Source organism: Nuphar pumila, chromosome 8 (assembly GCF_984573655.1).
Source record: "Nuphar pumila chromosome 8, dmNupPumi1.hap1.1, whole genome shotgun sequence".
Taxonomy (NCBI): domain Eukaryota; kingdom Viridiplantae; phylum Streptophyta; class Magnoliopsida; order Nymphaeales; family Nymphaeaceae; genus Nuphar; species Nuphar pumila.
In genome coordinates this window covers 76,583,387-76,596,528 of record NC_143256.1, presented here as the reverse complement: position 1 = coordinate 76,596,528, position 13,142 = coordinate 76,583,387, and the positions used below count along the sequence as shown (strand labels likewise).

Sequence of the window (13,142 nt, the reverse complement as noted above, 5' to 3'; positions counted from 1 at the left end):
GTTTTGGCACCTTATTGCAATCATGTAATGTTGATGATCGCCTAACAGGCAAGAGGCTCGTGAGGGTCTAAAGGACCGGAACATGACAAATATGAAATTGAATGATTATACTGTGTACTTTTACAAAGCAGATGTGTTGGGGATTTCATATGAGAAATTCATTCCCCTCTCATCGTGATTGTACTTTTGAACATGTACGTTGTGTATTACGATGAGTAGGATGAGCGGTCCATGTTTACCTCGAACGTGCAATGGCACGTATAACACACAAAATGGTGATGGTTTCGCCTTCACAGGCAAGATGCTCGAGTGAGTCGAAAGACTAGAGCATGTAGAACGGGGCGGCGGTTAAGAAACCCCCGTCGTGCTCGTTCGACATGGTTCGTCAAGAGAGAGGACGGATTGTACAAAACTCCGATGGACAGGTACTTTAATGACAGTTACGAGCAAAAGACTCGGCTTCCCCAGTCATCGGAGTTAGGGGAAATGGGCTACAAATGGTAGCTTACAGTTGGATGCATCCACAGACCACCTATGCCTTTGAGGATTTACTCTCTTGGTCACTGGCCATCCCCTTAGGAGCGGACTCAGTCAGCCATCCGGGTTATCTAAAATACATAGCATAATAAACCCCTGGACTGGTCTCGACTGTTTCTATGTTTCGTGCCTTGCGCGTACCCGCCTGGCCAGCTAATATCGAAACATAAGATAAACTATTCATATTATTGAAATATGCACGCTGGTTGTAGCGTTACACTAGTTCCTTGTTTGTAATAACTGGCTGCTCGTGCTAGTTAAATGCTTATGATAATAGCATTATGCTAGTTGCAATATGACACTTGTGACATGCTTTACTACTTGGTCAAACTATCCTGGCTTGTCAATGTGATTTCTTACAACTCGAAATCTACGAACTGGTTGAAATCTTAAGATTAATGCGGCTGCTTACAACTCGAAATCTACGAACTGGTTGAAATCTTAAGATTAATGCGGCTGCTTACAGCTCGTAACCTACGAACTGTTTATAACTAAGACTAATGGAGTTGCCTGTCTTATTAGTTGCTTACAACTTCTGGTTAGTATAACTATTGTTGCATGATTGCTTACCGAGTGTAACTTATAGACTATTTGTCGTGCTATTTCTTGCACCTTATGAGTGAGGTAGTTACTTGCCGTAAAATTTTGTAAACCTTTATTTGTTTGCATATTCAAATATTAATGTTAGAAATGCTTACTCATTTGCATAGTCTATTGCACCTGCCGAATATAACTCATAATTTGTTTTAATTGCTTATTTCAGTTTTATATTGACTCTCTTGTGCACCTACCAGTTTTTCGTGAAACTGACCCATTTTATGGGCAGGTGATGTATAGGTGATACAGTCTGCGATGGCACGATGGCGTGATGAGATCAAGATAGAGCTCTTTCCCTGACGTTTCGCTTCTGAGAACATGTTGGTAAATTTGGTAATGAAGCGTATTTCAAAAATTCTCTTTTAATTAAACCTTGAGTTACTAAAACTGTTTTAGTAAAACTTCTTTTTGGTTTCAACAAATGAGTTGTAAAATCCCATGAACAAATTCTCAATTATTGAAACTGCATTTCGAAACTATTTGATTTTAACAGTTGTGCGGAATTCGACAAAGGAAAGTTTACGCTGTAATGCGCTCAAGGTCCATTGACTTGTGGTTTTAAAAATATCATTTTCCGCTGAAGTATTATTTAAACTCTGATTATTGTATGATTTCAAAGCTTTTTAAACTATCCAAAAAAGTTACAAGTCCTGGATTTTTGGGGCGTTACATCGACCCCTCCCCATGCACAAATTATATATATATATATATATATATATATATATATATATATATATATATATATATATATATATATATATATATATATATGGTTTTTTCTTGCCGCACCCCCACACCCAAGTTTTTTGAAAGTGCCGCACCCCCGCACCCATGTGGCATAGACTAGGGGATGATAGTACACTACTGAAGGAGAACAATAAATAAAAAGGGAACTCACTAAAAGGGCCTATGAAATAAAAAGGGGAACTATGTTAAGGTTTACAAAATTAAGGAAACTAACCTACGAAGTAAAGAGCCCTTAATTAAAACGGGACATTAATTATTCTAATTAACTACCCTATTGAAATTAACTAAATTAAAAAAATTCAATCAAATAAATAAAAATGTGAATTTCAAAGAAAGAAAAAGAGATTTAATTAACAACTTAACAACTAAAAGACAAGAAATAACTAACTTGATTTTCACTAACTAACTAAAATAAATCAAGAAAACTATCCCAATTAAGCAAGAATTAAAAGTTACTCACGTGAATAACTAATTGAATCACTAACTTACAACTAACTAGTTAAAAGACAAAAACTAAATAACAAATTAACAACTAACAATAACACACATGCTCTATGGATTTAACAAACTAATAGCAAATATGTTGCTAACTTACAATATGAAATAAAGAACTAACTATATTATCTAATTTACTATTTGACAATGAATGAAAATAACAAGAATCAGCAACTATGTATTAATTAACTATGCAAGGCAAAGTAATTGAATCAGACTTAAAACTAAAACTAAATGCATGAATCAATTTAAAACTAACTGATTAACTAATTCTGGAAATTCACTTTTAAGCTACAACAATTACCTTCTAACTAAAACTATTATTAACTATTCTAAAACAAACAAAACTATAATTGGGAAGAAGAAATAAATTGGCTGATTTGATTTTAATCTAAACTAATTGCTAATTAAACTAAGCTAATGTCGTTAAATTAATTCTGACTGATCTAATTAACAAAATTAACATGAACTGAAATTAATAAATAACAATATACTAGCTAGTCCTAAATTGGCTAAATTAAAGCTAATTAACTAAAATGATAATGGAAATAAAACAACTATTTCTAATCTAATTACTAAAATTAATTTTCTGGAAATAAATAACAATCTAACCAACTAATACATAACAGGAAATTAAAGTATTCTATTCAGCTAATTAAAAGAACATCTAAGCAATTAATCTATATTATTTTATCGATTTCAAGAAGAAAATTAATTAATTAGCTAAGAACTAACTAAAACTGTGTAACACGTTAATTAATATGATAAAATAATGAAAAGAACATGAATTAACTGAGCATAAACTAACCTAGAACAACAAATTAATCACGAATAGCAAGATCTATCTACCAAAATTTAAAGGGATTCAAAAAGATAAAAAATCTAAACGGCTAATAAAAAATACACTAACTAATTAATTAAAAGAAAATACTGAAATCAAAAGAATATGATCTGAATGAAATTAATCTAAATTTATCATGAACTGAACTAACATTAACGTGATTCAAGAATTCAATCTATTCTAGATGCAACAATTTAATTAAAATAATACTACTATGCACTAAAATCCAAAAAAATTGGCTAAACTAACTTAATCTATTTTATTTTCTAAAAAAACATAAATCTAAGAACACTAAAATTTAGAACTAATCATAAAACACAACTACCTAAACTCACCAATAAAAAATAAAAATAAAGACCGACAAAGACACACACGTTTTTTGCAAAAGTCCGCTGGCTGGCTAGCTTTTTCGGCTAGGATTTTGACAAAAAATGACTCAAGACTCAACAAAAACACCATCAAGAAAATGATCAGAACCTAGACTATGATCCTTGATACAAAATACTATAAAATATAAAAAACCCTATGCAAAACGAAAAAGAAAAGGGGTCAAGATTCAGGTTCTTTAAAAAAAATAAGGGTTTAAAGACCGAAAAGTAGAGAGGGGTACGAAGGCGCACCTCAAGGGACCTCAAGAGTTGCCCGACGAATGTGGGGTAGAAGGGAGCGGACTTACACATTGGTTTTCATGTAACAAACATCTTTTTTGCCGCTGGAATCCGTCTTTAGATGCAGCACGTTGGACATCGAGTTGACGAAGAGGAAGATCGGTGGAGGAAGAAAGGAGATCGGTCGGTTGCAAAGGGAGGGTTCTCGGTCGGCCGATCGTGAAGGTAGATGGTGGTTCACACCAAATCCAAGTTGGAAGCCTCCAACTGTAGGTACCGGGAAAAAAATGAAGCCAAACAAGAAAAAGAAACATGCAAAACAATGGAAGAAAATAACATAAATCGCAGGCGAGGAAGAACAAGGGGGACGAAGAAGAACTTAGAAAGCAAAAGGGAAGAAAGGGTTTGGGAGAGAGGGTGGCATGAAACCCTAGGGGAAGACAAAGAGATCAGGGTTGGGCGTCTCCTTTTTATAATACTATTTTATGAAAATTACAAAATAAGTCCCTATTTTAGCTATTTACAAAAAAGTACCCAGAACTTCTAAAATTTCCTGAAAACCGCCTGCACCATTTTCAAAGAGGGATTTTTGGATATTTATTCATGTGTGGACTTAGGACATTGGGTCTGGAAGACGTATGGACCAGATTTGATATGCATTTGGAAAATTTTGGATCGGATCTGGATTCAGTTCGAATCAGTACAGATTTCTCAGAAAATACTCTAATTTCTTCGCTTTAACTCCGATTCTGATGAAATTCAAACCATATCTCCTTCACACCTAAAACAACATAAACAAGGGTCTTTAAGGTATAGAAGTTCATATAAATACATGATTTTATGATAATATGATGTGCATTTCATGCATTATCACTTGTCGAAACTATCTCGATCCATTCTGTGATATACTGCACTTGCATTTCTTTACTCTAAACCAAAATCAACATATACATAAGCATGCATATAGGCATCATACTCTAAGCCGAAAAATCAACATATACGTAAGCATGCATATAGGCATTTTAAAATCATACTCTAAGCTAAAATCCACATATGCATAAGCATGCGTATAGGCATCTCACTCTAATCCACAAATAACATATACTTTAGCATGCATATAGGCATTTTAAAATCATACATAAGCATGCATATAGGTTTTCAAAAATCAGCCCAATCTTTTCTTAAAATTGATACAAGCCAAAATCGATATCCGCATCATGCATATATGCATTTTAAAATCAATACCTACATATTATAAGCCAAAATCGGCATGGGCATAATCAATATGCATATAGGTTTTCTAAAATCAACCTGATCATTTTATAAAATTGATACAAGCCAAAATCGATATGTGCATCATGCATATATGCATTTTAAAATCAACACCTACATACTATAAGCCAAAAATCGACATGGGCATAATCAATATGCTTATTGGTTTTCTAAAATCAGCACAAACATACCATAAGTCAACATCGACATATACATAATCAATATGCATATAGACATTTTAAAATCAACATAAACATTACTAAGCCAAAATAGACATAGGCATAATCAATATATATAAGCATGCATATGGGCATTTCAAAATCATACATTAACCCAAAATCGACATAGGCATACTCAATATACATAAGCATGCATATAGGTATATAAACATACCAACCCAAAATCGACATGGGCATAATCAATATGCATATAGGCATTTTAAAATGAACATAAACATAAAACAAACTAGCATGCTTTGAGTTTCTACAACTATTATGGAGTAAAGGGTCCCCTACCTTGTTTGAAGATTACAAAAACCCAAAAAGAAAAACTCCTTTGATGGTGAGCTCTTCACACTTGAGAGTTACTTCAATTTCGTGGATTTAGAGAGAGCTTAATTAGAGGTCACTCCAAAAATCGTGAAAAGAAAGAGCTCTTTTACTCCAAGAAAACCGGCACCAAGGGGAAGAGACAATGAGGAGAGTAAGGGAGAGTGAGGACTATTTATAGCCTACTTGGGTGGAGGAGGGAACCTTCTAGAGCTCTCTAGAAGATTCCTTCCAAGTGTGTCGACCCAAGGGAGTGGAGGTAGTGGAGGGAATATTCCATATTCCCCCACTACTTCTCCCACTACCATGTCTCCCACCTCCTTGTGATGTTCTTTCTAGGATCTTATAGAAAGTTCTCCTACTTGGACCTAATTTAAGTGGTTCAAGTCCAAGTGGGTCCAAAATGAGATCCAACTCCAACGGATCCAAACCCACATGGATCCAACGAATTCCAATTTGGGCAAAATTTAAATTATACAAATTGCTAATTAATTTCTAACCAAATTTAAATTATTATCTTAATAAATTGCATAATTATATGCCAATTAAAAATCCTTAGCAATATAGTTAGCACAATATCATTGAACAATTAAATGCCTAATTAAATATAATTATTAATTCTTTCTCAAATATATATATATATATATATATATAATTGTTAATTAATTAAAATTAGCAATTATATGCCAGTTACCTCATAAACTATAATTAGCAAGCAATGAAAAATTAAAAGTGTAATCTACTAATTTAATTATAACATAATAATGGCCACATTATTCCTGAAATTCACTTTCCATTTATTTAAAAATCTTAGAAATTCACAGATATTACAATTCACTGCTTGTCCATCAGCTACGCCTTTCGGCCTGATCTTAGTCCCTGAATTGCCACTTAACTAATATTCATTCCGTCTTTCCAGGTGCCATCTGTTGAGATGAATGTGCTGATGAAGACTTTTAAGATGAGACCTTTGTTATTTCCGGTATGTTATCAAGTCTTTCTTTTTAGCTCAACCACTTTCTAGTGATTTTTTTTTTTAAAATTTCTGGTTACATGTGAGAGATTTTTATTTTACAATTCATGTTCTGATGATTTACATGAGCCTCTATATTTTTCTTTCATGAAGGGAGTTTGCCACCATGTAGAAAATGAAAAAGATATATGATATGGCCATAACAGTGCCTACCTTCTTGATGTTATTGATTTCCATCCATTATTATGATCGATGAACATGTGATACAATAGTTTTTCAAATAAATAATGCTGAGATGATACAATAATTATGCAGAGAGATCTGATTTTTGTATGCGGTATGAAAATAGTTTGCATCCAACCACCCTTGCTGTTGCCTAATTATGTTCATTGTTTCCGTTTTCTCTTTATAATGGGCTCAACAACATTCTGATTAGTGGTGAATGCCAGTCTTCCTTTTGGACTTAGCTTGTGAATGGATAGAGTTTGACAAATGTGCCTGCAAATCCTTAACATATTTCCCTATGAAAAATAGAAAAGTTGTTTGTGCCAAAAGCATTAGTGACAAAATATCATAATGTGACAAAGTGCATACCCTTGCCAACCTTGCCACAGCTTCTACATGCCTTTTCCCTGGTATGGGAGTCCATGTCCTATATTTATGTGCAATTTCTAGTAACTTAAAGAGCTTTCCCTTCTAGAAAAATCTCATTCTTAGTGTTGGCTTGAGTTATTGATTTGAAGGTGCCTTAACTGTTTAATGATTTGTTATAAGATTGGTGTAAGTTGAACAAAAGGAGTCGTCCTTTGGCGACATCTTTAGATTGGGCAGGCATTATTATCTTTCAGGCATCTTTGTGGTATTGTTTAGGTTCCTCTCATGTGAGGCACCTGCAAATGAGGCTCTGTTTGGATGAAATTACTAAAAAACTCGGTTCTTTCTAAATTAAATTTTCAAACGCAATGTATTTGAATGTGGACTTTGGAAGCTGATTTAGTGTTTGAATGACAGTTTTATTCATAAAATCCAGTTTTACATTTGTTTACCAAATATTGTCTCATCAATCGTCAGTATCTCGTGAACAACTTCATCTCACTATTTCCATCATCATCTTATCCTAATTATCATTGTCACATGCAACCTCATTTTTCATTTCATCACTATCACCATGGCCCCCGCCACCACCACTACCATTATCAACATCATCATCATTTTTTTTCTCAACATCGATCATCACACCATTACAACCTCCGTTGCCATGAACAAGATCAAGTGATAAATAATATCTCCACCATCAACATCACGGCCATCATCATTGCCACCGTCGCCATCATACTGCCATCATCATATCATTTTGTTATTCTTGTTCAATTGTCACCACCCCAGGGTGGTAGGCAGGAAGGTAATTTTAGCAAAAGTGGGTGTTAAATTTTCACATCCAGGTGTCTGATTAACTTTTATTTTTATGTAGGTTTATCTTTGTTTGAAGGTTTGCAAGTTTCCATGTTGGGTCTAGCAATTGTGGACATTTTGACATATCTTTTATGATGAAATGTAGGATGAAAACCATAAAGCAGAAACAGGAACATAAAAGGGTTGTACTCAGGTCATACCTAATCAGATGTAGCTTATTTAGATTCAGAATCGGATTAGGATACCGATGAAGAGTGACTTTATTTACTCCTGGTTTTGATTAGCTATTTAGCTGAATTGGATATATATTTACATGTAAAGGCGGTTGCACCAGAAATCTATACTGAATCTGACTAATGTTAAAAATTGTAATATCATAATTTATTATGTAACTCTTTTTAGTCTTTTTACTTTTAGTTATGTAATGACTCCAACTTATACCCCTTGAAAATGCAGATTTTTTTTTTAAATCATTGCGGAAATCTTTCAAGAAACCCGGGGCCTTTACAGTTCTACTCCCAATTGGATAAAACAACCAACCACAACAGAACTTACAATTATCATGCATACCAAACCAAACCTTTATTAAAATAAGAAGCAATACGTCTAGAGACAATTGCATAAATGAAATAATTAGAGTGCAATAACAATTAAATGAAACAAAAAGAAAATAAAAGTAGAACCATGTTGTCTATGTGTGATCTGTCTAGCAAGTGCATGACACCCGCGACTTTCCCAGAAGCTAGTCGCTTCACTGATCACCTGCGGCTGCGAAAAACCATACAAAGAGGGGGTCAGAAATTCGAAGAATTCTGCCTACAGATCCCTTTAATGAAATAAATGAGCATAAAGAACACATATATGATTTTATGGAGTAATTCAGAGAAATGCAACTATGACAATTACATAATTCAATTAAGCATTCATGCAACATGAAACATTTATTAAGCATGAATAACATTAATCCATAACAGGAACCACAATGCAAGCAGAATATTTAACAAGCATTAGAAATTAAACATCATACATCCACCAACATGTAACAATTAAAGAAAACATGTAAAATATGCATGTCCTAATGCATAGTAGGAATATGCATGATTTATGGGCAATCCATGAATACTTTATTTTTTTTTCCATATGCATGTCCCTATTAAATGCATACAATTTAAGTTCCTCTTTTTAATTACCGTTGCTCGCAGATACACAACACGGTTAAAATCCCCGAGGTCAAGTTAGGTTCACAGGGTAACTTAGCACACAATTTGTATTTTATTATTGGGTTTCAAACTTAACACTCGACCGAATCACTTTCGGAACATTAGACCTCTACATCTAATGTCGGGGACACTAGGGACACTCTACGCCAACAAGTGCCACTTCCTTGGTATACCAAAACAACAATTCTGTCGAACACACCATCCTCAGGTAAAGTGACAGAATCTCCCTAAAACCGTAGCCAGAAGAAAGAACCTCAATATCGGGTTCAAGGGTCAAAGTAAAGTACACAGAGTTTTTGTATCCAAGTGGTCCCCTAAAACCGAACCTCTAAGATGCCCATTCTTTCAATAGCAGATCTCAGTACACTCATTACACTGCTCTTATTCATTAATCTTTTTGTTTAAAGACCATTTATTAAGTTTTGCAATTCAGCATGCAACAACAAAAGTAAATACTCGCATCTACCATTGCGAGAGTCATCACGGGACTATCGCCCGCCAAAAAGCATAGAACGGTGTAAACACAATGCAATAACAATAAATATGATTTTTACGATGCATTTTAAAATAAATAAAGAGGGAGCAATTAAGGCTCGAGGCTCTCCAGGCCTGCGATGATTTTTTTCGATCATCGCTGCATCCATGTACCAACAACCACGGGTAACATAACCCAATGCATTACTTTTGAATGCTCTATCATGTATATCCATGTATACAAAATTAAAGATATGCATGAATTAGTAAAGTTCACATACATGTGCATGAGCTCACACTTTCATATTCATCGCATGCCTTCATTCAATACAAATGTCCATGTCTAATGCATGATTCCATTTAATACTAGTATTCATGTAAATGCATGCTTTCACTCACAAATCATTCTAAACACACTTGTGGACACCTCATGCAATCCCTTAAATGTACACCCATATCGATTCCATGTATGCTCATACTAGAAAAACAACAACCATGTGATTACCACTTTTAGCCCAGCATAGGATGTTCAGCTTGAGCATTGGAAACTACTTGTATGAATACAATAAAAAATAATTACTTGTTTAGCTAAAGCATGGCAACACCCATCACCACTTCAGTCACATTGCAATCATAGATGCATGCCGAAGGTCATCTTGTAGCATATGAATGTTAGATAGGCATGATATGAAGCATAAACATCAATTCAATCATATTGCTAAAAAAAATCATCATATCTGAATCCCTTATGTACCTACACATAAGTATTTATATGTATATGGAATCAGCACAACCTGTGCAGATTCTGAATCAACATATATATAGGGTGTCTTTTTTTTTTTGACAGCTTACACCCAGCCAATACAAGCAGTCAGCAAAAAAAAGTTCAAGCCGGGCCTCGAATCAATACTCGACATACCTAAAAGAGCATAACAACACCATTGCTATGCGGTAACACAGATGCAACAGTCAATTACCCACAGACAATTCAACAGGACACAAGAAGCCAAGAACCACAAGAAATCAGGTTATCACCCCTTACCACCTATCATGATTCTTGATATAACTTCACCAAAATCAATGACAACCCCTAGAAAACGATACCAGCATGCTTCTCAGACAAAAACGATACCAGATATGCCAAACCTAAATATCAAAGCATATCGATAAGCTCTACAGAATCAAAATTTTCAAATCTGATCTCTAGACTGTCAATATCCAAAAATGCTTACAAAAAAAACATCATATAAAGTCACCTCTGATGAAGCCAATTCTTGATTCTAAAACCTTCTAAATTTGAGATTTAGTTCGCCCCAACAGTACTCAGCCGACCCTAGGTCGGCTGGAGCCCAACAACATTGAATTAGGGCTTTTTATTTTTTTTTATTTTTATAGGACATGACCCAGCCGACCCAATCGGCTGAGTCTGTTGTGTAGCAGAACCACCCAATCGGCTGGGTCAAACACACACCGCCCAACCGACCCAATCGGCTGGGGCTGACTGTCTAACAGGCTCAGCCGCGCGTGGATCGGCTGGAGCCCAAATAGCATCCGAGCCAAAGTTTTTCCTCCTTTTTTTTATAGGGATGATAAAACGCAGGAAACCCTCTAGGGGGACGATCCATGGGTCATCCCTCATGCTTCGTGGAGGAATCCACCATGAAAACACTTTTCTCTTAGATTCCATAAAAAAAAACATAAAATCGAACCGGAGTTCGATTTCTCATCTATTTCCAAAAGAGGAGACCCATACCTCTAACCGACGCTTGGGGGTTTCGGCTGTTGCGAGAAGGGGATGTTGCCGGCCACCGAACCTCTGCCGCGGACGGGAATGTACGAAAATCGTTGGCTGCTAACAGGAGGGTTTGAGGGAGATGTCGTTGGCGCTCCAAGGTCGCCGACGATAGGTGGTCACCGGGAAGCGAGGCCGTGGAAAGGGAGTCGCAGGAGGAGGCGAGGCGTCAGGCGAGGTCGTCGGTGACTGGAAGGTCGTCGGCAACCGATCAAGAGAAAAAATACAGGAGAGAGGGAGAAAGACAGGGAGACAGAGAGAGTGGAGGAGGAAGAGCGCACGGGTGAGGGATCCTCCCTCACCCTTTCGTGCTTTTTAAAGGCGCGGTTCGGGAAACCCCAATGGGGTTTCCTTCTTCAATCGAGCGGGGAAGGGGAGAGCGGTGCAGGGGAGGAAGAGGGTTTTAAAAACCCTCGCCCCCTGCTTCGGGTGTTATAACACTAAAGGGTTATCGGGTCCGGGTTGGGTTCGAGTCTGGCCCGGGTCCGAAAAAGACTTTTTTTTTGACTGATCGTTACATGGGGGCGCGGCCCGGGATCCAACCGAGTGTTGGATCTGCGCCTCACTGGCAATGTGGATCCACAGGTTGGATCCAAATGGATCCAACTGTGGATCCCTGTACTAAACCCTTATATATATATATATTTTTGATAAGATATAAGTTTCCTATATCGACCCCCTTTATGGATCTTGGATCCGAGACCCAAATCAAACAATTTTCGCGTTAAAATTTAACAGAAAAAAATGTAGGTTATTACAAGTTATGTATTCTAGTTAGGCTAGTTTTAGGTCGTCGCCCGGAAGTGACGCGTCACACCGGCGCCCGGGTGTGGTGTCAAATAGGCAAGGGTTCCCTCACTTTGTTGGACGGGTGGGGGTAAAGAAGTTAGTCCAAGACCATAAAATTAGGTTAGCCACTTGGAACATAGGATCTTTAACTAGTAAGTTGGTAGAGTTAGTAGATGTTATGTGTAGGAGAAAGATTGATATTTTATGTCTACAAGAAACCAAATGGGTAGGTGAGAAAGCAAAAGTGATAGAACCTTGGGGATATAAGATTTGGTATACAAGAATAAATAGGAATAGGAATGGAGTAGGGATTGTTATGAGTCGTGAATTTATAGATAATGTAGTTGAGGTCCGTAGGAAGGGTGATAGGATTTTACTTATTAAATTAGTATTATGTACGGATATTATTAATATTATTAGTGTTTATGCACCTCAAGTAGGTTTAGATGATTCCATTAAGCGTCAATTTTGGGAAGATTTAGATGGAGTAGTACAAGGGATATCTTATGGAGAAAGGCTTTTCATCGGCGATGACCTTAATGGGCATGTAGGCATTAGTAGGGATGAATTTGAGAGTATCCATGGAGGCTATGGTATAGGAGAAAGAAACGAAAGTGGAGAAAGGATTTTAGATTTTGATTTGTCCTATGATATGATCTTAGCAAACACTTGGTTTAGGAAGAGAGAGTCTCACCTCGTAACATTTAAAAGTGGGGTTAATACGAGTCAGATAGATTTTTTTCTACTTAGAAAGAGAGATAGGGGTTGTTGCATCGATTGTAAGGTTATATCGGGAGAAAGTGTAGCTACACAACATAGAGTCTTAATTTTAGATC

The 13,142-nt window shown here is 36.1% G+C and overlaps 1 protein-coding gene across 3 annotated transcripts in view; it reads left to right on the top strand.

Moving 5' to 3' along the window:
* The window catches only part of EMB2410 (embryo defective 2410), a 240,872-nt gene that overhangs the window by 39,577 nt on the left and 188,153 nt on the right, over nucleotides 1–13,142 (top strand). For all 3 annotated transcript variants that reach the window (XM_090016222.1, XM_090016221.1, XM_090016220.1), the window contains one exon: nucleotides 6,565–6,627. In XM_090016222.1, the coding sequence (XP_089872348.1) occupies nucleotides 6,565–6,627 (63 nt within the window). The remainder of the gene's footprint in view (nucleotides 1–6,564; nucleotides 6,628–13,142) is intronic.